Below are 26,852 nucleotides of genomic sequence, written 5' to 3' on the forward strand. Positions count from 1 at the left end.
CAGATGCTATCCCAGTCAAAACACTACCTGTTTTCCTGCCGATTCTGTTTACTCTCTGAATACAGGTATTTTATTTTTTCAAGGCTACCCTATGTAGAAACCAGAACTAGGGGTTAACCTGCCTGGGGAACAAAAGAATGCACAGTTGCTGCCAATTTCTCTTTGTCCTGCCAGTAAACGCCCACCTTTCTGTCACCTGCAACCCATTTGCCAGGTACAACATTCGAAGGGCCCCACCTCCCACCAGACGGGCAACTCATTAACTCTGTTCTCACCACTCTGATACAATACCCCGAGCTGTCTACAGGGACGGAGGGAACCCAGATGTTGTAAAAAAAAGACAAATAAATAAATAAATCCGGCTGCCACTGTATTAAGTCAAAGCCAGCGGCATTAGTAAGATCGATTCCCATAGTCATTCACCTGAATCTTGAGACTTGAACTCCTCCCAAATTTAGACCTCATATGCCAGAACCTCGGGCTCTCTTCTGTTGAAAAAGATGATCAGAACTAGGTACGGCTGTAACTAACACAGCCCACCGGAAGACTCCTGAATCCGGCATGGTTCTCTCTGGGTACATAATTAAGAACAGGCTCAAATAATCGAGACACGATTCTACCCATAAAAACACCCATATGCCGAAAGAATAAGCAGTTGCCGCCCTAATGTGTTTAGCCTACTAATTAGCAATGATACCAATCTGGGAGGAGCTGGCAACACTGTCTTCACGGAGGGGAGCTCCCACAGGCAGAAGCCCCTGCTCTGTTCTGGCTTTGCAGTCCTTTTAGCACACTCTTGATGTAACCACCAGAAACTGCTAAAAGTGGATCTCCAATCTCTGGGTTCGTTTCGCGAAATGACTCTGGAGTTTAGGGGCATCCAAACAACACTCAGACCTATTGTCACCTAAAAGATAAGCCAATGGATGGAATCACATGTGAGGAGGTTTTTATTTCTGATTGATGACCCACCCTTGAAAATGTACCAAAAACAGTCTTCAAAACCAGTGGTTAACCTGTAACCAGTGCAGGGCCTTGGGCAATCTCACTCAATTTCTTTTCTTTCTGTTTTTTTCAATCCTCACACAAGGATATTTTTCTATATATCTTCAGATGGAGTGGGAGGGAGGGAGGGAGAGAGAGGAACATCGACTGGTTGCCTCCCGCACGACCCAACCAGAGCGAGGACAAACTGCAACCGAGGTACGTGCCCTTGACCAGAATCGAACCCGCAACACATTGGCCTGCGGGCCGACGCTCTTACCGCTGAGCCAAGCAGGCCAGGGTTCACTCAATTTGTGATCTTCACTTTCCTTCTCCGTCAAAAAGAATAATGACCACTACTTTCGTCATACAGTAGTAATGAAATAAGAGGAGGTCCCATACATAAACATCTTTGGGAATTTAAATTACTGTTGTTTGGTTGGGAAATAATCTTGCTTGCATAACTTCTTTCAAGGATAAGCTGACTGATAACTGCCACATCTGTTTTCTACAACACAATGCCTGTGCATGAAGGGACTTTAAGAAGAAAACAAGTAATACAGTCCCCACCCTAAAAGGAAACAAACTAAACAAAAACACCATTCAGCAATTAAAACTACTTCTGATGAGCAGCTGTTGTTCATTGTAAAGTGTCCTAGACCGGCCGGTGTTTCTCAGTTGAACGTCGACCCATGTACCAAGAAGTCACTGGTTTGATTCCTGGCCAGGGCACATGCCCAGGTTGTGGGCCCGATCCCCAGTGGGGGGCATGCAGGAGGCGGCTAATTGATGTTCTCTTTCATCGATGTTTCTATCTCCCTCTCCCTCCCGCTCCCTCTCTCTCTAAAATCAATAAAGAAAAAAAAAATTAATAAAGTGTCCTAGAAACAGAAATGGCTATGTGTCTGTCACCCGCCAGAGGCAAGAGACTGTGACACCAATGGCCACTCTTTTAAAGCCTTCATCCCTGAGAAGGAAACCTGGGGAAAATCTGCTTCGGGAAGTGTACCAGATGCAGCTGTTGATCCCAAATGAGCTGGTGAAAGAACCAGAGTCTGTTTACACCTCAGAGGAAAGTTAGTCTTTTCAGGGAGATAAGCTCCAGCTAGTACACACACTCCCTCTGTTCTTTGTGCGTGCATCAGACGTGAGACACGGACTGAGGAAAACAGCTCCAAACAGGCAGGAAACGAAACACCTGTTTGCATCCACTTCCTCCTACACATGTCACTGTGCAGACAACTCAGAAGAGTGGCTGCTCTAGGAGCTGAGTACAGGGCGGGTAAGAAGGAGAAAGGGGATCGGAGGCGAAGTCGGCTCTGGGGAGAGGGGAAGCAGGCACTCATCTGAGGACAGTTTCAGTTTCTGAAGGAGTCAGTTCTTGGGTGACAACCTAACAGAAGGTTCTAGAACAGAATCTCAGGTACTGAGAGAGCTCAGATGGGAAACAACTCAAAATTTCACCTCAATACAACAGAATTATTATTATTTTTTTATTCCTCACCTGAGGATACTTTTCTATTCATCATCAGATAGACTGGGAGGGAGAGAGAGAGAGACAGAGAAAGAAACGTCGACGTGATAGAGACAAATTGACTGGTTGCCTCCTGCATGACCCGACCAGGGCCAGGGACAAACTGCAACCGAGGTATGTGCCCTTGACCAGAATCGAACCAATGGACCATTGGACCAATGGACCAATGGCTGACGCTCTAACCACTGAGCAAAACCAGCCAGGGCGAATTATTATTATTTTTAATTGATTTAGAGGGAGAGAGAAAGGGAGAGAGGGAGAGAAAAAGAGAGAAACATCAATTTGTCGTTCCACTTATTTATTCATTCATTGGTTGATTCTTGTCGGCATTGAACCCCCAACGTTGGCATATCGGGATGATGTGCTAACCAACTGAGCTACCCGGCCAGGGCAATACAACAGAATTCTTATTGTTCTATTTATATGAAACTAACATGGATGTTTAAAGGGCAGCCCAAACTCAACAGTCCAAAAACAATTACTCAGTTTTATATGCCAACCTACCCTCCTTTTGATAATCTGTGGTCTCTCAGGTTAATGATGCCACTATTCCTCCAGAATCTTGATATAAACGTCTGAGTCATTTCTTATTTTTCTTTCCTTAACTCTCTTTCTCACATCCATCCATTCCAATAACAAGTTCTGTTGGTTCTACCTTCGAAACATACACCCAAATGTAACGGTTCTCACCACTTCCGTAATCAAAGCTACCATCAGTTCTCCCGGGGCCAGTCACCTTCGCTGACCTCCAGGCTCACCCTGGCCCCTAGAATCCATCTCCCTCAGCAGCTAGAGTAATCTTTCTTTTTTAAATCTTCACCGGAGGATATTTTTCCCATTTATCTTCAGATAGAGTGGGAAGGAGGGGGGGGCGGAGAGAGGAACATCGATATGAGAGAGACATGTCGACTGGCGGCCTCCCACACAACCCTGACTAGGGCCAAGGACCGAACCGCAACCGAGATATGTGCCCTTAACTGGAATGGAACCCACGACTCTTTGGTCCGAGGGCTGACACTCTACCTGCTGAGCCACACCTGCCAGGCTAGAGTAATCTTTTAAAGAGCTATCAATCAGGTCATGAGGCTCCCCTACCCAAAACACATCACCGGCTCCACAGCACACTAATCTGGTTAGACTACCTCTCTGACCTCATCTCCCACACAATCCCAAAATGACTACATCCCGGTCACATCAGCCTGCTTTCCATTCAGTCCTCTCGCCTGGAACATTCCTTCACTCCTTTTAATCTATCAGGTGCCTGCTCAAACTTCAGCTTCTGAACAACTCTAGCAAAAATCGAGCCCTGGCTGGTGTGGGTCAATGGTTAGAGCACTGACCTGCACGCCAAAGAGTTGAAGGTTCAATTCCAGGTCGATCCCCAGCCCCGAATCCACGTAGGAGGCAACTAATCGATGTGTCTCTCTCACAGTGATGTTTCTCTCCCCGTCCCTCTTCCATTCTCTAAACATCAGTGGGAAAAATATCCTCGGGGGAAGATTAACAAAACAAAGAAAGAAAATCCAGTTGTCCCTTCAACTACTACTTTCCCCCCTTATCTGGCTTTATTTTCTTCATCACACACATCACTACCTGATTTATGTTATTTGTGTGGTTCCTTCCTTGCTGTCAACCCCACTGCATTATTTTAGGCCCGGGAACCGATCTTGTTCACTGCAGCTTCCTGTCACCCAGATCGGTGCCTTTGTACATAGTAGGTGCACACTATAAATATTTGTTTAACGAATGATTTTTTATTGCAAAATATAACATGTATAAATACAGATACACGAAACATAAATGTACTGTTCAACAAATAATTGTAAAGTGAATACCCATGTAATTACCACCACGGTCAAGAAGTAGAACATCCCCAAAGCTACTTCCCCAACCACCCCCTCTTATACACTCCTCTGGTAACCATTATCCTGACTTGTGAGATGAAAATCACTCCTGTTTTCTTTATCGTTTTACAATTGATGTATGTAGAATGATAGGGTTTTCAGCCTTAATAAAGATAAACGTTAGGGAGTGTACAGGTGATTAAAATATTTTTGGAGGGCAGTATGATAATATCTATTAAAACTTTAAATGGCCCTGGCCAGTGTGGCTCAGTGGGCTGGGCATCGCCCTGTGCACCGAAAGGTTGCCAGTTCGATTTCTGGGCAGGACACATGCTCACGTTTCAGGCTGGATCCCCGGTAGGGGCGTGAAGCAGGCAGCCGATCTATGTTCTACTTTCACATTGATGTTTCTCTCTCTCTCCCTCTCCCTTCCTTTCTCTCTAAAAATCAATTTAAAAAATCTTTTAAAACACATTTTCATGTACAAACCTTGTGACCTAGACACCCACCCCCAGAATCCACCCTAGAGAATGCTAATGTAAAAGTGCAACGACGTACAGCAAGGATGTTTACTGCAGCAGTGACTGCAACACGCAAACACTGTAACCAGCACACGAGCTCTTCCACAGGAAACAGCACACCAACCACGGTGCATCCCTATGTACACCAACACGACATGCAACCGTTAAAACTACGACAGCAGCCCTGGCCGGTTTGGCTCAGCGGATAGAGCGTCAGCCTGGGGTACAGAGAGACCCAGGTTCGGTTCCCGCTAAGGGCATGTACCTTGGTTGCAGTTTGTCCCTGGCCCTGGTTGGTAGTGCGGGTGGCAGCCACTCGATGTGTCCCTTTCACATCGATGTTTCTCTCTCTCTTCCTCTCACCCCTCCCACTCTACCTGAACAAAAAATAGAAAAATGTCCTCAGGTGAGGATAAAAAAAATAAAAATAAATAAAAAGCAAAAAGTAAACAGAAAAACTATGCACATGTACGTGTGGATGAAATGTTTTTTAAAAAATATTTTTCCTTTATTGATTTTAGAGAAAAAGGGAGGGAGAGGGAGAGAGAGATAGAAACATCAAAGAGAGAGAGAACATCGACTGGCCGCCTCCTGCATGCCCCCCAGTGGGGATTGGCCCACAATCTGGGCATGTGCCCTGACTGGAAATTGAACCGACGACTTCTTGGTGCATGGGTCGATGCTCAACAACTGAGTCACACCAGCCAGGCTGGATGATATGTGAAAAAAATACAAAAAATTGTCCTGGCTGGTTTGGCTCAGCGGTTGGAGCATCGGCCTAAGGACCATAGAGTCCTGGGTTCGGTTCCCGCTAGGGGCACATACCAAAAAAAAAAAATTAACACCAAACTGTCTTTAGTATTTTTTTCTGACAGAGGATCGTGAGGGAGTTTCACCCTTGACATCAAATATTTCTGTACTGTCTGAATTTTATTTTACAATGACCATGAATGAGTTCTTTTTGCCATCGGAAAAAAACAATGTATATATTTTTTAAATTTAAAAAATCCATGCCATCTTTTTAATGTCACCAAACTGTACACTTTAAAATGGTTTAAATGATCAAGTTTCTCTTATATGTATTTTACCAAAATTTAAAAAAATAGATCACCAAAAAAAAAAGAGTCCATGAGTAGAAACTTAGGGCAGAAGCAAAATCTGAATTCCTGACTATCTAGTCAGGAATATTCGTAAGTAAGGTTTAGTTCTCTAAGAAGTGACCCCTACCCCAACTAGATAAACCACGTTTCACAAAACACACCGCTGGGTGCCAGGCTTTCCCAGACACAGATTTCACACTGCCCGGCTTCACGTGAACCACAAGGGGATCTTTGTTCCTTTACCTCAACCTCTCCACCACCAGTCTTCAGAATGCTCCTCCAGGTGCCCCTTGGCCGAAGTCCTTCTAGTTTAAAATGCAAGCTTTGGTTTCTCTTGGCCTTGGACCTAGGCCTAACTTCCTGCTGAGTCTTTTTATCCCCCCCCCTCTCTCGTTCTCGCTCTGCGAGTCTATAACCTTTTTTTTTTTTTTTTTGGCTTCATGCAGCCTTTGAAATAGCCCTTTTTTATATTGTCCCAAATACAGCTTCTCTCTTTGGCACCGTCAAAGAGTCATTACCCAAAGTCATACTGCCCAGGCACAGGGCCACAATTCTGGATGTGAGGACTCAGAGACAGGTTTGTTAGACACGTGTAGAGCTGCAGCGAAGGGGAAAGGGACGAACGGAAGGCACTGGGAAATAAGCGCTAGAAGAACATCGTGCAATACTGGGACAAGCAATAAGAAGGGAAAACACAATGACTGTAAGGTGGATGCACAAGAGTTTCACATCCAGGGCTGCACATGGAGCTACCACACATCCTCAGTGAGGCTTGGTCCCAAACAGTCATTATTATCCTCCGGTTTCTCTTCAGATAGCATAAATCTTTTGCCTTTTACAAAAACAGTCATTATGCAGCTTTCCGAAGGGGAACCTACGAGTGCCGGCTGTTTGGGGTTCTAGGAACAGTTAAGATGACAGACAGGTGGAAGCAGGGAGTTCTTTCCTGTGTATGCTCCCTGTAAGGGGGGGAAGGTAGCCAGAATGATGCCCAAACCCAAATAATGACCAACCCCCTCATGAGGCAAGATCATTTTTGGGGGGGCAGGGGTGTAAAAGATAAAATGCTCAATTCCATCTCCATCAGCACTCTCAGTAATGAATCAACCTACAGACCCCTGGAGAGATACAGCATCATCCAGATGTACTTCCAGGCTTTGCGTCCACACACAAAAGCTCTGTCTACTCTGTGGTCACTCTTCTCAGTTCATGGAAGACGAGGTGTGGGTGCCATGCCAGGAGCGTCTATGAAGACGTCAGCTCTCGAGGCAACTGAGTCCCCATTACCTCCCGCTTGCCTGTCACAGCACTGACATCCACAGTCCCCCTCTGACCACTGGCTTTTGAATAGCGCACACACAGTATAAGAGTGAGTTTGAAAGAGTTGAGAGTGTTCTTCTGCAGAGCACATGGAGAGATCGTGTATTCTTCAGAAAGTGATACATACTGCTAAATGTTTACTTATGAGATGCACCTTAGTCACTTAACAAAAATAACCACCAACAATCATTTTTTCTTTTCCTTTTTTAATCCTCACCCGAGGACATTTTTGCATTTATCTTCAGAAAGAACTGGAGGGAGAGAGGGAAGAAGAAAGAGAGAGAGAGAAACATCGATGTGAGAGAGACACATGGAATGGTTGTCACCCACACAACCCCAACTGGGGCCGGGGACAAACTGCAACCAAGGTACGTGCCCTTATCGGGAACCGAACCCGGGACTCTCCGGTCCACAGGCTGATGCTCTAACTGCTGAGCCAAAGAGGCCAGGGTTTCTTTTTCTTTTTAATCTTCACCTGAGGACATGCTTACAGGGAGGAAGGGAGAGAAAGAAACATTGATGGAGAAAAATACATCAATAGGTTTGCCTTCCGTATGCTCCCTGACTGGGATCAAACCCACAACCCAGGCATGTGCCCTGACTGGCAATCAAACAGCAACCTTTCGGTGCACGGGACAACACTTGACCAACTGAACCAAACTGGCTGGGCCAACCAACAATGTTTTATTGAATGCCCACTCTGCTAGATACCTGTTGATAACAATAAACAAGCCAGAGGTGACCCCTGTTCTCAAAGAGTGTACCATCTAACAGTATCCATCAAAGAACACCATTCCCAGCTCTTCTGTGGCTGACTCCTCACCCTGCAGGTCTTGCCTCAAGTGTTATTTCCTCAGAGATGCCTTCCCTACCTTCCCCTTCTAAAGTCGCTCTCTTTCTTCTGGTCATCTGTCGGCACACCACCCTTCTCGTAGACTTGTTTAGTTATTAATATAGCTCTTCCTACTAGCTTCACAGAGCAGTGGTCTTGTGCTATCCACTGTATCCCCTGTGCCTTGCTCAACAAATATTTGTTGAATGTTCTATTAAAGACGATCTAAAAAATAACAAAGGTTTCACTATGTTACTCAAACGAACAGCATGCCAGTTAGTCATTAAAGGAGAGCAATAAGAGAGGCGGATCTTACTTTTTCAAAGTATAAAATTACAGGTTCTAAATATCTCCCCATTGGTCATGGCAACCCTGCGTCAGGCAGTTGTAGGCACATGTGTCTTTGGTGTGTAAATATGTTTTTGAGTGTAAAGAACCCCCAGGACAGTGGCCCCACTGTGAACACCTTCCACAGACAGCACTTACTCAGATCCAAGAGTTGGACCTATCGAGGGGGGAAAAAAACATCTAAAAATGGTTCTTGTTATGGGTTGACATTCACAGGTTAAAGTTCAAACCCCGTTATCTCAGAATGTGACCTTATTTGGAGATACAGAGGTGATCAAATTAAAAAGAGGTCAGTAGGCTGGGCCCTAATGCACTATGACTGGTGTTTTTATAAGGAGAGGAAATTTGATAACAGACGGACATACAAGAACAGAGACACAGGGAGGAGACAGACACCCACAAGCCGAGGAGAGTCCCGGAACAGATCCTTCCCTCCCAGCCCTCGGAAGGAACCAACCCTGACACCCTGATTCTGGACCTGTAGCCTCCGGAACTGAGAGCCAGCAACCTTCTTCTCTTTAAACCACTCGGTCTGTGGCACTTTGTTACGTCAGTCCTAGCAAACGAATAGTTTCCTACAGCCTTCTAAAATGTTCATTTTAAGTTATCTTGGCTCTCAGTCAAGAGTAAATGTTAGGATTTTTCTTTTTAAAAAAAAAATCCGGCCCTGGCCGGTTTGGCTCAGCGGTTAGAGCGTCCGCCTGCGGTCCGGAGAGACCCGGGTTCGGTTCCCGCTAAGGGCATGTACCTCGGTTGCAGTTTGTCCCCGGCCCTGGTTGGTCGTGCGGGTGGCAGCCACTCGATGTGTCTCTTTCACATCGATGTTTCCCTCTCTCTCTTTTACTCTCTCTCCCTCCCACTCTGTCTGTACAAAAAATGGAAAAATGTCCTCGAATGAGGATATAAAAAAAAAAAAAAAAAAAAAATCCGCCCTGGCCAGTTCGGCTCAGCAGTTGGAGCGTCGGCCTGCCGACCAGAGAGTCCCGGGTTCGGTTCCTGCTAAGGGCACATACCAAAAAAACAACAACAACAAAAAGTTCTTATGCACCAATAAGAAAACAGGTGAGGGATATAAATAGGTAATTCACAATAAGCATAAAAACAAAAGAGGCCAGCTCCACTAGTAATTCATGAAATGGAAATGATAACAATAAAAATTCCATTTCAGCCCTGGCTGGTTTGCTAAGTGGTTAGAGCGTTGGCCTGCGGTCCAGAGAGACCCGGGTTTGGTTCTCACTAAGGGCACGTCCCTCGGTTGCGGTTTGTCCCCGGCCCTGGTTGGCTTGTGCGGGTGGCAACCACTCGATATGTCCCTTTCACATCGATGTCTCTCTCACTCTCTCTTTCTCTCTCTTCCTCTGTCTGCCTCCCACTCTATCTGAACAAAAAATGGAAAAATGTCCTCAGGTGAGGATTAAAAAAAAATCCATTTCACATCCATGAGACTAAAGTTTTAAAATATGACAAAACCGCCCGGCCAGTGTGTCTCAGTGGCTGAGCGTGGACCCATGCACCAAGAGGTCGCCAGTTCGATTCCCGGTCAGGGCACATGCCCAGGTTGTGGGCCTGATCCCCAGTGTGGGGCATGCAGGAGGCGGCCAATCAATGTTCTCTCTCATCAATGTTTCTATCTCTTTCTCCCTCTCCCTTCCTCTCTCTCTAAAAATCAATAAAGGAAAAAATATATATATAGTACTATATTTGCACAATGAAATACTAAACAGTTAAAATAAATGAACTGGGACTATGCCTATTAATATAGGTCAATCCCCCCAAATACAACATGGAGCCAAAAAAATGAGTTGCAAAATGTGTACACGATGCTGCTGTTTATTAAATGTTTGAAACATGGAAAAATTTAACCTTTATACATTGCTGGTGGGTATATATGTATTTAATGGAGCTCTATCTATGTTCACAGACACGTATATGCGCATGCGGCTAGTATACGTGTAAGAACGTGAAGAGGGAGGATGGTGAGTCTGGAAGAGCAGAGAGCAATGAGATGAGACCCTCAAATGCATCAATAATGTTTCATCTCCTACAAAAAATCTGAAGAATGAAAAATGTTTAGGTCCGGCCAGTGTGGCTCTGTGGATTGAGCATCGTCCCGTGGACCTAGAGGTCCCGCTTTGATTCCCGGTCAGGGCACAGGCCCAGGTTGTGGGCTCGATCCCCCATAGGGGGCGTGCAGGAGGCAGCCAATTGATGGTTCTCTCTCACATTGATGTTTCTCTCTCGCTCTAAAAAAAAAAAAAAAAAAAATCAATAAAATTGTTTTTGTTTTTTTTTTTAAAGAAAAATGTTTAGATTTTACAAACTTGGGCTTATATTCTTCTCTGCGGTTTTCTGTGTGCTTAAAGTACTGTATCTCATAATGTTTTAAAATGGAAAAAGCAAAAATCAACGTAATTATCCAGTAATTACGTTCAGTCCTGCAGTGAACCGAAGTCCTGACCCTGGTAAAGCAAACGAGACTAGGACCACACACGTGCTGGCAGGAGGAGAGTGAGGGACAGAGGTGAAACAAAGGCATGACAGACGAATCGTGTATGAAATTGCAGGAAAAAGTGTAAGAAAATTTCCTAGCCAGTTTCTACAAACTTTAGAGCTATATATTTTGGGGAAGAAAAACCCTAGAAGTCCCTATGCAACTTTATTTATTTTTTTACCCTCACCCGAGGACATTTTTTCCATTTTTTGTTCCGATAGAGTGGGAAGGAGAGCGAGGAAGAGAGAGAGAGAGAGAGAGAGAGAGAGAGAGAGAGAAACATCTATGTGAAAGGGACACATCGAGGGCTGCCACCCGCGTAACCCAACCAGGGCCGGGGACAAACTGCAACCGGGGTACATGCCCTTAGCGGGAACCAAACCCGGATCTCTCAGGACTGCAGGCCGATGCTCTAACCGCTGAGCCAAACTGGCCAGGGCTCCCTATGCAATTTTAAACTCCATTTTTAAAAGGAAGAAATCAAGGCCCTGGACAGTTTTTCTCAGTGGTGAGAGCATCGGCCTCGGACCAAAGAGTCTCAGGTTCATTCCGGTCAAGGGCACGTATGTACCTAGGTTGTGGTTCAGTCCCTGGTCAGGGTTGTGTGGGAGGCAGCCAGTAGATGTGTCTCTTTCACATTGATGTTTCTCTCTCTCTCTCCCTCCCTCCTACTCTATCTGAAGATAAATGAAAAAATATCCTCAGGTGAAGGGGGGGGAAGAAATCAACAGTTTTCCCCATTCTTTGGTCAGCAGATCAACAAGTCTGACCTTAGTGTTTGCAAGAATGTGTGAGTGGTGATTTCCTCATACCATGAAAAGGCTTTCTTTGAACTCTTACAGAAGTTTCTAATACCACTGAGATTCATTTTGAAAATAATATCTTATTTCAACTGCCTCTGAAGACTGAAAAGGCTAAATAAGAAGCTTGTTATTGCTGATAGTCTTAATATTAGGAACCAGACTGTCTCTACATTGTTCAAATCACTGCTTTGACTTGACAGTGTACACACAGAATTAAGAACTTCCCACAGTGTCTGAACTGTGTTAGAAGCTGTAGCAGGTTAAATCAGTGAATAATCACTTCAAGATTCTTTAATACGGATCAGAGCTCTGATATTTTGCAGCTGTTGTTGGGGAGAAACTCATCTGGGGGCTCTGGAGATTTTTGCTGTTATACCAGTGAAAAGTACTGTACTATGTATCAGGAAGATTCTCATCAAACCTCTATATGAAGCTTTTCATGGGGCTACTCCCCTTAGACAGACAACAGGCATGGATGGCCATGTTTCTCTCCTCTGTGTGAAAGCAGGGCCCAGTGTACTCTTTCCACTTCTGATATAGTTAGGAGAGTAAATATCTAACATGTCCTATTAAAACCCCCTGCAATGCCGTCGTGGTGTTACTTTCTAACTTAGGAAGTGAATTACACATTCTCCAAATATGTCAGCCTGGGTTTCACAACACAAGACTCGTGATCTTAGAAGCTCGAAGACAATTTAGAGGGCATGTTGTCCAAATAAGCACATAAACTGGGGATAAACGTATCTCCAGGATATATCCAAGCAGCGTCCAGGGGATACGAGGTGCCGTAGAATAAACCCAGCTCAACTCTTACGAGAACCCATTTTCCACAAATATTTTTGCATAGAGACTGAACTACTAAATAAAACATTTTTACACACTGGTGTGTGCTGGGGACACCAGATTCTTCCACTCACAAGTTAGAGAATCACTGTTTCACAAATGCAGAAATCCCATCTACATGATGAGGACATGGTCTTTATGATATAGCTACCATTTACTGAGCACTTACAATATGCTAGATTCTGTGATTAGAGCTGTGTATACATTATCTCAGTCCACACGACACTATCAGGGACTAGTAATATAATTGTTCCATTACATGGAGGAGGAAACTAAGGGTGAAAAAAACTTTTCCATGTTCATCCAGCTAGTACATAGCAGAGTCTGTGTTTGATCTCAGGGCTGTCTGGTTCCAAAGCCTATGATCTTCACTGCTGCCTGAAATCTGAAATTGAGGCGCAGGAACTCTAATCAGTCTCGACTTGGAAGATCCTTAATCAAGTCACGTCTCCTTCTGTCCCTAAAGTTTTCCCAACTATAAAATCAGAGCAGTACCTATCCCTTTCTCCACCATAATGAGGATACAGAAGCTCATGGGATATGCATGCTCATAGTATCCTCGTTTAGAGATGAAAAGAACCTTGGTCACACAAAAGCATGTACAGGAATGTTTATGACAGCCAAAAAGTACAAACAACCCACAGGTCCACCAAGCAATGAATGGATAAACAAAATGGGTTATATCCACACAATATTCTCAAGCTGTAAAAATAAATAAAGTACTAATACATGCTGCCATGTGGGTGAACCTTGGAAACATGATGCTAATGATTCCATTTATATGTAATGTCCAGAACAGGCAAATCCATAGAGATGGTGAATAGCGGTTGCCAGGGCATGGAGTAGAGGGTTGGGGGAATGAAGGAGTGGCTGCTAATGGGCACAGGGTTTCTTCTGGGGGGAGGTGAAATATCCTGTAATTAGACAGCAGTGATGATAGCACAACTCTGTAAATACACTAAAAACCACCGAATTGTACACTTCTATTTTTTTTTATTTTTTTTATCCTCACCTGAGGACATTTTTGCATTTATCTTCAGATAGTGCGGGAAGAAGAGAGAGAGAGGAAGAGAGAGAGAGAAACATCGATGTGAGAGACACACCGAGTGGTTGCCACCCACACAACCCCAACCGGGGCCGGGGACAAACTGCAACCGAGGTATGTGCCCTTAGTGGTCCGTAGGCTGATGCTCTAACCACTGAACCAAACCCGCCAGAGCTGAATTGTACACTTTTATTATCCTCACCTGAGAATAATTTTTCCATTGATTTTTTGGAGAGTGGAAGGAAAAGAGAGGGGGGAAGAATGGAAGGCAGAGAATGAGAGAGAGAGAGAGAGAGAGAGAGAGAGAGAGAGAGAAACATCAATATAAGAGAGACACATCAACTGGCTGCCTTCTGCACGACCCCGACCAGGGGGTGGGAGACTGAACCTGCAACCCAGGTACATGCCCTTGACCAGGAATTGAAACCCTTAGGTGCGTGGGCCGATGCTCTAACTACTGAGCCACACTGGCCAGGACTGAATTGTATACTTTTAAAAAGTAAATGTTGTCCGACCAATGTGGCTCAGTGGTTGAGCGTCAACCCATGCACCAAGAGGTGGCTGGTTCAATTCCCGGTCAAGACACATGCCCAGGTTGTGGGCCCAATCCCCAGTGGGAGGCATGCACAAGGCGGCCAATCGATGTTCTCTCTCATTGATGTTTCTATCTCTCTCTCCCTTCCTCGCTCTAAAATCAATAAAGAAAAAAAATTAAAAAAAATAAAAATAAATGTTATGGTATGTGAATTATATCTCAATAGAGCTTTTATGGAAGGAAGGAAGGAAGGAAGGAAGGAAGGAAGGAAGGAAGGAAGGAGAAAAGAACAGAACGAACCCTGGAAACATGGCAGCAAAGGAAATATATTTAAAAATACTTTGGACACAAACACCATAGAAATGTACTACATTTTAGATATTATACATGTCATGCTTATAAAAACACATTATACACATTGTAAGAAAAGCACGGCCTTCTATTACTTCTGCTGGTTGTTTTCTTGTCCTAGGAGAATCTTAATTCATTTCAAAGTACCACTCGGCGCCTCAAGCTCCTGAATACCCGGTTAATAAAATGAAAATGTAATGCACTCTAAACTGGCCACTGATGGAAACCCCAGGGAATTGTCCTGCTTAAAAAGAGAAAAGGGGAAAAAAGGCCACTAAACTCACCAAGGGCCTACATTCAAGGCCAGAGAGGATAAGAAGAATCTAGATCGAGTGGAAATGCTACCCTCCTATATTCTTTTGGGAGCTGCTTATCAGGGATTTCAACAGAGAAATTAGGCAAAGGAACCTGAACGATAAAGACACCGCTTCGGTCAAAGAACCATCCACGCCGAAACAAATCCTGACCTCACATGCTGCTTCACAGAAACACGTGATCTTATTTTCATGTCACCAGTACCTGCGTGCGGTACACATTTTTACCCCCATTTTAAGGACAAGGAAAGTGAGGTACAAACAAGGTCGCCAGCTAATGAGAAACATCTAAAGTCACAGCTCTGGGCTCTTTTGCTATGTCACGCTAATGTTGGCTTTCTCCCTTCATCTCTCTTGGCCATCTACCTTTCCCCAGATCAGAAAGCAGAGTTCTTTCATAACATGAATTAGCCCTCAAGAAATAATTTCCCCTTTAGTTATTCTGGTTTGTTGTATTCCTTTCCTAAATCTCCATAAAAAAAAACACTTGTAAGTATGAAATGAATGTTTTCGAACAAATAAGTCAACGTGGCAAGGCCTATCGGGTTAGTTTAATCTTGAACGAATAATGAATGAAGACTTAAAAAACTATAGTCTTATAAGGTTAGAAATTCCCTTCCCCGTTGTTAAAAACGGTTTTTGAACTGAGCCAGAAATGCTGTTTCCGAGCTGGCCCTGTGAATGACTTCCTGAAGAACAGCCCACTCTTCCCTTCCAGCCAATCAAATGGTGGTTTGATTCCTGAGCTAGGAAACCTGCAGGTAAGATCTTTAGATCTATCACTTGAATTCTCACCTTTCACATATATTTTATTTTTTTTAATTATTTATTTATTTGAGAGAGAGAGAAAGAGAAACACTGATTTACTGCTCCACCCACCTACCCATTCACTGGTTGATTCTTGTAAGTACCCTGATGGGGGATCAAACCCACAACCCGGGCACACTGAGAGGACACTCCAACCAACTGAGCCACCTGGCCAGGGCCATCTTTCAGATACATTCTGATATTTCATAGCAGATACATTCTGATAGGAATGCATCTCTCTCTTTCTCTCCTTCCCTTCCTTCCTTCTTTTCTCCCCTCCCCGACGCTTCCATTCTCACCTCTACCTCTCCTTCCTCTCCCTTTCTCTATTAACTTCACACATCCCTGTGAGGCATGAAGGCTTTAACTAGTCTCAGAATACCCACTAGAAGCAACTGTGACTGGTGAAATAACTTCATACAGTGTTAACTATCAAATCAGTGGAAACACCAAGAAGTTACCATATGCCGCTCTAGCTAAGCCTTTCCCAAAGACCTAAGCACCAAATGCTAACCATGCAGACCAGGGCAGTGCACTCATGAGAATATTAGTGCTTAGAGATGAGATTAGAGTAGTTCTTTTTTCCTTTGGCTAAGGAGTTAATTTTATTTTCAACACACAAGATGGATTAAGGTACACTAGTAAATCTAGCTCTTGATTCAAAAGTGGGTGGGTTTAGAGACTGGAGCATTAACAACATTCCTGCATTTGTTAGAAAGGTATGTTCAGTATTTAAATTAGATTTCCACCTATTCAGCCCTCAAATTCTTTCTTTGCAATGATTTTATAGTCCTGACCTTGGTTAATTAATTCTTTCATGACACCACCCTATAAAGGTACAAGTAAAGACTTTTTACATAATGTGGGAAGAAAGAGAACAAATTTTAAATACAGATGCACATATCTCCTTTTGTGTTTAAATAATACGAAGGAATGTACATTCACAAATGTAACATCAATAAGAATCATTTGCTCTAGACAGTTTCGCTAAGCTTTTCAGTTTAAAGATGGCAGGCACCATTTAATATTTGAACTAAATGCATTAACATAATTTTACCTGTGACAGGCTTTCTGAAGGCAAAGGAATCACAGACTTTTAGAGCTATAAGGGATGTCAGAAATCATTAAGCACAACTCTCATTTTAAAAAGAAAACTCCTAAGTTAAGTGACTGTTAAAGCCTCATAGCTGGCTAATGACAGGCAAGGGTCCCACAGTTCAGCACAGCTAAAATCCTTGTAGGTGAGAGATATTTAACTTGTTGCTATAACACCAAAAGCAACAAAAATGAGACTTACTTTTACTATGTACATAATTGACATTATACAGAAGCTCTGTTTCAATGTTTAGTATTTTATACCATCATTTCTTAACTTGTGACTCACCCTGCTGAGTTGATCCAATAACCTTTGGTTCTGTTCCGATAACTCCTGGACAGCCCGAGTTTTTTCTCGATCTGCCTCCCGTAGATGAACCTGCTGCCTCTCCAACTCGTCCTGAAGCTGTTTCACATCACTCTCCAGCTCAGACACACGCCCTTCCCACTCTCCTTCTCGGTTCTCAAATCGTCTTCTTAGTTCGTGTTTCTCTTGTTCTAAGTGCTGGGTAAAAAGTGAAGAGGATTTAAAAACTTAAAAATTCCACAGCCTTGCCCAGCCAGTGTGGCTCAGTGGACTGAGCATCATCCCACAGACTGAGAGGTCCCGGTTCAATTCCCCATCAGGGCACATGCCCGGGGTTCCGGCTCGATCCCCAGTAGGGGTTTGTGCAGGAGGCAGCTGATGGATGTACCTCTCACACTGATGTTGCTATCTCTCTTTCCCTTTCTCTCTCTCTAAAAAATCAATAAAAGCATATTTTTAAAAAAATTCCACAGCCTTCCATTTTTTTCTCTTTGCAGACTCCTAATTTTTTGTTGTTGTTTATTGATTTGAGAGAGAAAGAGAAACATCGATTTGTTGTTCCCCTTATTCATGTATTCATTGGTTGAGTCGTGTATGTGCCCTGACCAGTAACTGAACCCACAACCCTGTATCTGGACGATGCTCTAACCAACTGAGCTACTCGGCCAGGGCCTCTCTTAACTTTTCTTTTTCCCAATTAGTCAGTACAACAGAACACTGCCACTTGGGAAAAGTCGCCCATTTCACAGCCACGAAAATATCCCTGTCTTCCAGAGTAGAAAAGGAGTTGGTTTCATCAAGAGAATACCATTGCTATTGGAAATACTTATCATGTTTATCCTTGTCCTTGGGCACAGGGTTCTAAACTTAGGCATTCACTTCAAATTTAACAAGTCATTTAATTAATTGGTGAACTATACATTTAAACAACTTAAAATGACTCCCTAAAAAAGGCTTCTGTTGAGCCCTGGCCGGTTTGGCTCAGCGGTTGGAGCGTCAGCCTGCGGTCCAGAGAGACCTGGGTTCATTTCCCACCAACTGAGCATGTACCTCAGTTGCAGTTTGTCCCCAGCCCTGGTTGGGTCGTGTGGGTGGCAACCACTTGATGTGTCCCTTTCACGTCAATGTTTCTCTCTCTCTCTTCTTCCCACTCTGTCTGAACAAAAAATGGAAAAATGTTCTCGGGTGAGGATAAAAAAAAGGCTTCTATTGAGCCCTGGCAGGTTTTGCTCAGTGGTTAGAGCGTCAGCCCATGGACCAAAGAGTCGAGGGTTCGATTCAGTCAAGAGCACATACCTAGGTTGCAGTTCGATCCCCAGCCCTGGTCAGGGTTGTGTCAGCCTATCAATGTCTCCCTCTCTCTCTCTCTCTCTCCCCACATACACACTCCCTCCCTCCCTCCCTCCCTCCCATTCTATCTGAAAATAAATGGAAAAATATCCTTGGATGAGGGGGAAAAAAAAAAAAAGAAGGCCTCTGTTTAAATCATCTTTTACGACTGGCATAATACAAGGCACTTAGAATCACAGACTTTTCAGAGATGGAAAGAACTCCAGAGATCCTTCAGATGATCTTTTCTTACAAATGAAGCAACAGAAGAGGTTAAGTAATACGCTCAAGGTCAATACTAGTAAATGACAGAGCTGGGATTTGTGTCTCAGTCACGTACTCCATTTAGTGCTCTAAATCACAACTCAATAAATATTTGTTGCTATATCTAGCACCGTATTTCAAAATCATTAAGGCAAGTTCAGGTTCAGTCCTACTTTAAATCATGGCCTATTAGCCTTGCATATTTACTCCTGATTCATTCATTCATTCCAGGTGCCTACTATGAGCCAGCCACCATGCTGGGAACATGGTGATGAACAAAACAGACAAGGTCCTTGCCTGTATGGAGTTTTTTGTTTTTGTTTTTTAATTTTTTTTCTTTATTGATTTGAGAGAGAGAGGAAGGAAGAGAGAAATGGAAACATCGATGAGAGAGGACATTGACTGGCCACCTCCTGGATCTCCCCCGCTGGGGATCGGGCCCACAACCTGGGCATGTGCCCTGACCGGGAATCCAACTGGCCAACTCTTGGTGCGTGGGTCGACGCTCAACCACTGAGCCACACTGGCTGGGTGGTATGGAGTTCTTATTCTAGTGGAAGAGGCTGACCCAAGTAATAAATTGTATGTGACACATGGTATGCAGGAGAAGTATTAACGGTCTGAAGTAGCAGCTCGACAGAAAAAGATCCTTTGGGGTTGAAGGAAAGAACATCTTTTTGTTTCTGAGAGATAAATACAAATGCCTCTTTTCAGAGGTAAGTATGTTCCCTACTTCAAAGCACAGTATGTATAAAAGAGCCAAATCTATACCTAAAGCAATGGCCCTCAACTTCTGGTACTCTCAGAAAAGCTCTGGTACAACTGTCCAAAATATACCCACCTGAACCCCTATTCCAAAGATTGTGATCCAGTTAAGAACGGGATAAGGCCTAGGCATCCATCCATCCATCCATCCATCCATCCATCCATCCATCCATCCATCCATCCAAGTTCTATAGGAAATGCTTATGTACTGAAGGTTGACATCAAGCATGACATTACTTCAACAGGCTAACAGGAGGGTATGAATCTTCTCCTCCAGAATACTCAGTCATCTCTTCACCTTGGGAAGCTAGGCTCTTATTCCATTCAAGATCTCTTTTCAAATACTTTTTGGAATGCTTCTTTTGGAAAGCCTTAAGGACCAGTGTATAGTTATGCAAGAAAAGCAGTCCCCTTTTACCACATCAGAGATGATCTCATTTCATCCTGACATCTTATTCCCCTTAGTGTGCTCTGGGTGATTTGTGAATGTTTCTCAAAGTCCAAAGTTTACCATTTCAGAAAAGTCCAAATAATGTGCCAAAAGATAAAAATAGTGATTCAAAATTAAAATTCTGAGCACACTAGCAAAGGTGCTTTGTTCATAAATACTGAAATATGAGTACAGCCTCCCAAGTTGATCACTTCAAGGGGACAACTCATTTGGATACAGCCACGCTAGTATATTTGTTGAAAAAGTCACATTGCAGTTATACTTGATACAGCCCCAGTTCGGAGCATGTGGAGAAAGGAACGTCATGGGAGGGACTTCTACTCAGCAGCAGGAGAGTTTTCTGCTCCATCTATGCTTCCCTCATGTTGCTGAACTTCCAAAAGGAGAACGTTTTAGTCGCCGCAGACACTTCAGAAAGATGGAATGCAGAAACAAATGCTGACTGCAATCCTAAAATTGTGAAATTGTGATTCTTGGTTTTATTGAGTTTTTCCAAAATAAAAAATATTGAACAGAAGGCAACAGCAAGAACTCAGTAAGCACAGTGTTACTGAGAGGCCGGATAAATTAGGCTTGTGTTCTAAAAGAACAGAGAGACTTAAAAATATTCAGCAAACAGCTGTTAGTGAATAGCCCAACTGAGCCACTCAAACAATCCGATGCACTAGTGGGGAGGGGAGAGGGCAGGTGGTGCTGATCAATCTGTTCTGTCCGCATATTTCTTTGGACATGTGACAAACATCCTAATTCAGGATTCCCAACACTTGGGGGGGGGGGGCTCAAGACCTTTCTATTAATAAATACACAGAATTTAGCCTTATATCTACTCTGAAAAAAGAAAGGTTTCTTTTAAAATTATATTTTCATTTAAGTGCGAAATTAACCAGTAAACTCTAGGCAGAACTATCAGCAAGTGTTATTCCTTTTTTCTTGGGGCTATGTGGTATCTTAAAAGTTAGTATCTATACCTGAAACTAATATAATGTGTCAATTATACCTCTATAAAGAGAAAAAGAGGAAAAAAATTATTATCAAAACTGTCGCCCGGCTGGTGTGGCTCAGTGGTTGAGTGTCAACCCATGTACCAAGAGGTTGCCAGTTTGATTCCCAGTCAGGGCATCTGCCCAGGTTGTGGGCCCAGTCCCCAGTGGGAGGCATGCAGGAGGCGGCCGATCGATGTTCTCTCTCATCATTGTTTCTAACTCTCTCTCTCTCCCTTCTTCTCTCTAAAAATCAATAGAGGAAAAAAAAAATTAAAAACAAAACAAAACTGTCAAGGTCATCAAAAACAAGGAAAGTCACCCAGGCTGGGTAGTTCAGTTGGTAAATGCTGCCCTGATACACCAATGTTGTGGGTTCGATTCCCCGTCAGGGCACATGCTAGAATCAACCAATGAATGCATGAGTAAGTGGAACAACAAATCCATGTTTCTCTTTCTCCCCTGTCCCCCAACACCTTTCCTCTTTCTCTAAACAAATCAATTAATAATAAATATATGTATATAATATATATATAAAGGAAAGTCTAAGAAACTGTCACAGCAAAGAAGAGACTAAGATACGAAAACTAAATGCAATGTGGTACCCTGGATGAAATCCTGGAACAGAAACAGACATTAGGTAAAGGCTAAGGAAACTTGAATAAACTAAGGACTTCAGTTAATAACAACATATCAGTACTAGCTTCCTAATTAAGGCAAGTGTACCATATCATATATACTAATGTAAGATGTCAGTAATAGAGGAAACTCGGTACAGGGCATATGGAAACTCTTTGCACCATCTTTCCAATTTTTCTGAAAACCTAAAACTACTCTATAAAAATAAAGTTTATTTAAAACTCTGAAAAAACCAAAGCTAATATCATTAGCTTACCTAAAATTGGTTGTCACAGAAATGGATTTCTGCAACGAACTGAAAAAGCAACATCATTCTTGCAAGTACAGGCTATGATTCTTAAAAATACAAAGAAAAAATACTCTTTTATTTTATTTATTTTTTAATATGTTTTTATTGATTTTTGTTAGCGAGAGAGGAAAGGAGAGATGGAAACATTGATGTGAGAGAGAAACATTGATCGGCTGCCTCCTGCATGCCCTCTCCTGGGGATTGAGCCCCCAATCTGGGCATGTGCCCTGACCAGAAATTGAATCAGGACCTCTCAGTCCATGGGACGATGCTCAATCCACTGAGCCACACCAAATGGGCAAAAATATATTTTTTTTTTTAAGTGGACCAAGCACTGAATGCAAATAAGGATCCCTTCCCTAGGTTTGCTTCCCTAAATCTACTACTGAGTCCCATTATGTAATAATTTTCATCTCACTTTTTTTGCCCTCTTAAAAAAACAGTACTAAAATCCTGGCCAGTGTGGCTCAGTTGGTTGGAGCATTGTCCTGTACACCAAAGAGGTTGAAGGTTCAATTTCCCATCAAGGCACATGCCTGGGTTTCAGGTTCAAGCCCCAGTTGGGCACATACAGAGGCAACCAATGGATGTTTCTCTCACACCAATGTTTCTCTCTCTCAAATCAATGAAATGTATCCTTGAGCGAGGATTAAAAAAAAAAAAAGACTGATCTAGTGCCTGCCTTCTTGGGGTCTACAGTCTCTCTCTCTCTCTCTCTCTCTCTGGTCCTTGGTTTCCTTTTTATTTTTTTTTATTTTTTATTTCTATTTTTTTTATCCTCACCCGAGGACATTTCTCCATTTTTTGTTCAGTTACAATGGGAGGGAGAAAAAGGGAGGGAGGGAGAGAGAGAGAGAGAGAGAGAAAGAGAGAGAGACAGACATCAACATGAAAGGGACACATCAAGTGGCTGCCACCCGCACGACCGACCAGGGCCGGGGACAAACTGCAACCGAGGTACGTGCCCTTAGCGGGAACCGAACCCGGGCCTCTCTGTACCGCAGGCCGACGCTCTAACCGCTGAGCCAAACCAGCCAGGGCTCAATATTGGGTTTTTAAAAAATGTTATTTTTTAAATTGTGGTAAAGTACAGCATCCCCCACCTTATCTGCAGTTCTGATTTCCACAGTTTCAATTACCCAGGGTCAACCTTGGTCCAAAAATATCAAATGGATAATTCCAGAAATAAACAATTCACAAGTTTTAAATTTTGCGCCTATCTGAGCAACGTGATGAATCTCGAACCCTCCCACTCCATCCTGCCCAGGAAGTGAATCATCCCTTTGTCCAGCGTACCCATGCTGTGTACACACCCTGCCAGTTAGTCACTCAGTAGCCCTCTGGGTTATCAGATCGATTGTCTTGGTACTGCAGTGCTCATGTTCAAGTGACCCTTATTGTGACTTCATAATGACCCCAAAGCACAAGAGTAGTGATGCTGGCAATTTGGAGAAGCTATAAAGTATTTTCTATAAGTGAAAAGATGAAAGTGCTCAAGTTAATTGTTCAATTTTATTATTAGTTATTGTTAATCTCTTACTGTGCCTAATTCACAAATTAAACTTTATCATAGGTAGGTATGTATGTATAGGAAAAAACATAGAATATATGAGGTTCAATACTATCTGTGGTTTCAGGCATCAACTAAGGGTCTGGAAATATCGTCCTCAGATAAGAGGGGACTACAGTACACGTAACATAAAATTTACCATCTTAATTTTTAAGTGTACAGTTCAGTAGCATTAAGTACATTCACACTGTTGTACAGCCAACCTCCAGAAATGTAACTAGAGTTCATAGGCTGACCTGCAGTGGAGTGATGATTTAAAAAAAACAGTTCAAGAGCTTAAACTATTTTATAAAGTCAAAGGTAATTTATTCTCTTACAACAGAACCTTTCTTGTTACTAAATTTTTGAATCTTTCTCTTTTGTTGAAGAAATGTATAAAGGCTCCACATTAGAATCCAGGATGTGTGTGTGTGTGTGTAACTGCACACTCAGGATTACTCTGAAATCTACCACTCATCAGACTGACTGATATGATGTTCCTTTCAAGTCTGCTGTCTCTTCAATCAAGTCCCTTACTGAAGGAATTTCAAATCAAGTATAAATCTCTGCAGTAGTACTTCTATATAGAGCCGTGTAATCAAATCTGTTTTAAAAAAAGACACTCTTTTATTTGTAGACCTCTACTTCAAGTGAAAATTAAACAATTCAATTCATTGGGTTGCTTTTTGGCAGTCTACCTATAGGTTTCACAAACCACTTTTCAGAGAGGTATCTCAGGAGTTCATCGACTGGCAGACCTAGTTAACAGGCCAACTGAACTACAGGACACTCATTGGTTTCCTTTTTTTCTCCCTGATTTACTTTTGATATATTATTGGACTACAGACACACTTAAATCTTATTATTCAGAAAAGTTTCTGAATCTACATTCTGACTGTTCAACCAGTAGCAAAGATACGGAACCAGACTAGGGTCAGTTTCAGACCTCATTCAGGACTGTACTATTCTCTTGTAACTTAAAAAAAAAAAAATCTGGTTGCAACCAAAGCAGGTAACAATAGTAAATGCACAGGTAGAAAAAAGATAAGCTTGTTTCCACTGCCACAGATGCCTCCCCTTTTTAAATCTCTCTGATGTTTAGAAATACTGGTGTTCCATACCACTTTCAAAACCCTTTTCTAGTTAAAGAGCAAGAAATGGCAGAAATCTTACCGTTACGTTAAGGGGTATTTATTAACAATAGTTGAAGCAATATGGTTCTCCTATTTGGCCATGCAATTGCATGTGTAAGACCCGGAACACAGAAAAGTACTGTTTAAATGCACGTAAATACTTAGGTCCAAATTAAATCCACTACCAAGGGTCACATGCTGAGCCTAGGCTTGCCTGACTGCAATGGAACCACACTTCCTAATCCCCGAGTATTTGAAGGCTATATAAAGCTCCTTTAGGGGCACTTGTTTCCCACAACTCTGAGCTGCCAGGAAGTTAAGACAAGGGCATCTGGAGGCCTTAATGCCCAAACTGGAAAGCTTTAGGCTAACACCCTGATTAGAGATTAACTCTTTCTCTGAAAACCTGAAGCATATTTTAAATGCTTCCCCTTTCTCATGTCCCTGTGTGCAGACATCACCTCAGTGCTGTATAAATTAGTCATACTGTAAGCTCTATTTTAGATGCTGTGTACAGTACATAGATAGAATGGTCCACAGCGACTGGAGCTGTGCATGAACTCATTTGTTGTGAACAGGGTGGGAAAAGCAGGTGTATTCAATAGATGCCCAGGTCTGATGATCTGAAACCCTCCATCCTACCCCCACCCCACCCTTCCAGGGGGTTTCCAGGGAGGTAGGGTGAGCAAGGAAGGGGTGGAGTGGGTGAGTGGCTCCCGAAGCTGCCCAGGGCCTGGCTGGTGCCTGGGCTCCCCTTACTTCCCACCTACCCTAGAGGGGACTAACTCACCTCCAGTTTGTCTGTCAGCTCCTTGTGCATTTGTTCGTACTGCCGGCTCATGTCCTGATTCTTCTCGAGCAGTGCCTTGCCCAGCCGGGCCGCCAACACTAGATCCTTCTCCTTCTGACGGATCACCGACAGCAGCTCGGGGTCCTGGGCGGGCAGTGGCAGCAGTCCGGCCGCCTCGGCCGGAGGCCCGGGCTCGGCCGGAGGATGCTCTCCGGGGTCGGACGGCCGTTCCCCGGCTGCCAGCAGCGCCAGCTCCTCCTCTAACGCCAGTTCTAGCTCCCCAGGGCCCCCGGGGAAGGAGACCAGGGCGGCGGCGGCTGGACTCCCGACTGCGTCCGTGGCCCCGGCGGGTAGCTCCATGCAGCAGGCGCTGTCCGGCTCGGCGGGTGCTGAAGCGCGGCCGGCCAAGCCCAGGCAGAAGGCGGACATGGCCCGCGCGCGCGGAGCCCGCAGCGGTGCGGCCCGGCCGGCGCGCGCCAGGCTGCAGGGGGGAGGGGCCCCGCCGCACCGCCCCGCGCCTCGCCTCGCGCCGCGGCACGCGCCCCCCGGGTCCCCGCGAGTCCTGGGCGCGGCGCGCGCCGGCCTGCCCCTCCCCCAAGCCGGCGGCACGCGCCCCCTCCCTCCGCCCCCGGGCTCAGCTGCTCGGCGCGCGCCGCGGAGGAGGAGGGGGTGGCCAAGGGAAGGCCGAGGAGAGGAAGACGGACGGACGGGCCGCGAGGCGAGAGGGGAGGCTGCAGGGAGGAAAGGCGCCGCCGGCTTTTCAGCCGCCCTGTTGCTGTTGCTGTTGCTGTTGCTGCTGCCGCCGCTGCCGCCACCGGCCGGGCAGCGCTTCACCGGGCGGGCTGCGCTCCGCTGTCGCTTCGATGCTCGCTGCTGCTGCTGCCCGCGGCCACTCTCTGCAGCCGCGCTCCATGTCCCTCGGCTCGGCGGCAGCCCCAGCAGCGGCGGCGGCGGCGGCTGCTGCGGGCGCCCAAGCGGCGGCTCCACATCGTGCGCCGCGCAGCCCGGCGAGCTCCTTCCTGCCTTCCTGGGCCGCTCGAGCTCACCGGCGGCCGCACCACCGGGCTTCCGGCCGCGCCCCTCTCCCCGCCCCCTGCCGGCGCCTGACGCGCGCGGGCACCTGTTCGCCGCGCCCGCGCGGGATTCGCTGGCTCTCGGGTCTGCTCAGCGGCGCCCAGGTGGCGCCGGCGGCCTTAACCCCTGCGCTGCCTCACGCACCGAGGTGACGGCGCGCGCCACCAGTGGAGGCGGCTGGCGCATCCCTAAGGCTCCTATCGGCTCCGGGGAGCCACCACGCCCCGGGCCTCGGGTCCTCCTCGGGGTGTGGCCCCGCCCCCAGCTCGCACCTTCGGGGTGTGGCCTCGCTCCTACCTCGGAGCCCCGCCCTCTCCCCACGCGCAGCAGAGACTCGCCCCCGCCTCGCTCCCACTTCTGGGCTGCGGCTTATCTCACAGTCCGAGGAGGCTCAGTGTTGTCGCCGCCTCCTTGGTGGTCTCCAAGGGGACTAGGGACATTCCTCTAAGACAGGTGGCCCAGCCCAGAGAGACTCGTAGTCACAGAATTTAGGTCTGGGCCCCCACGAGAGCTAA

At 44.9% G+C, this 26,852-nt stretch overlaps 1 protein-coding gene across 4 annotated transcripts in view; it reads right to left on the reverse strand.

The window, feature by feature from the left end:
• BICDL1 (BICD family like cargo adaptor 1) overlaps positions 1-26,278 on the reverse strand; it is a 90,091-nt gene extending 63,813 nt beyond the window's left edge. For 3 of the 4 annotated variants that reach the window (XM_036276273.1, XM_036276277.1, XM_036276276.1), the window contains exons 1-2: positions 25,264-25,711; positions 17,057-17,272 (exon numbers count right to left, since the gene is read on the reverse strand). In XM_036276273.1, the coding sequence (XP_036132166.1) occupies positions 17,057-17,272; positions 25,264-25,692 (645 nt within the window). In that variant the 5' untranslated portion in view covers positions 25,693-25,711. Of the gene's footprint in view, positions 1-17,056; positions 17,273-25,263 lie in introns of all 4 variants that reach the window. The other variant, XM_036276274.1, reaches the window with a different exon arrangement.
• Positions 26,279-26,852: the final 574 nt, after the last annotated feature.

Source organism: Molossus molossus, unplaced genomic scaffold (genome assembly GCF_014108415.1).
Source record: "Molossus molossus isolate mMolMol1 unplaced genomic scaffold, mMolMol1.p scaffold_m16_p_22, whole genome shotgun sequence".
Taxonomy (NCBI): domain Eukaryota; kingdom Metazoa; phylum Chordata; class Mammalia; order Chiroptera; family Molossidae; genus Molossus; species Molossus molossus.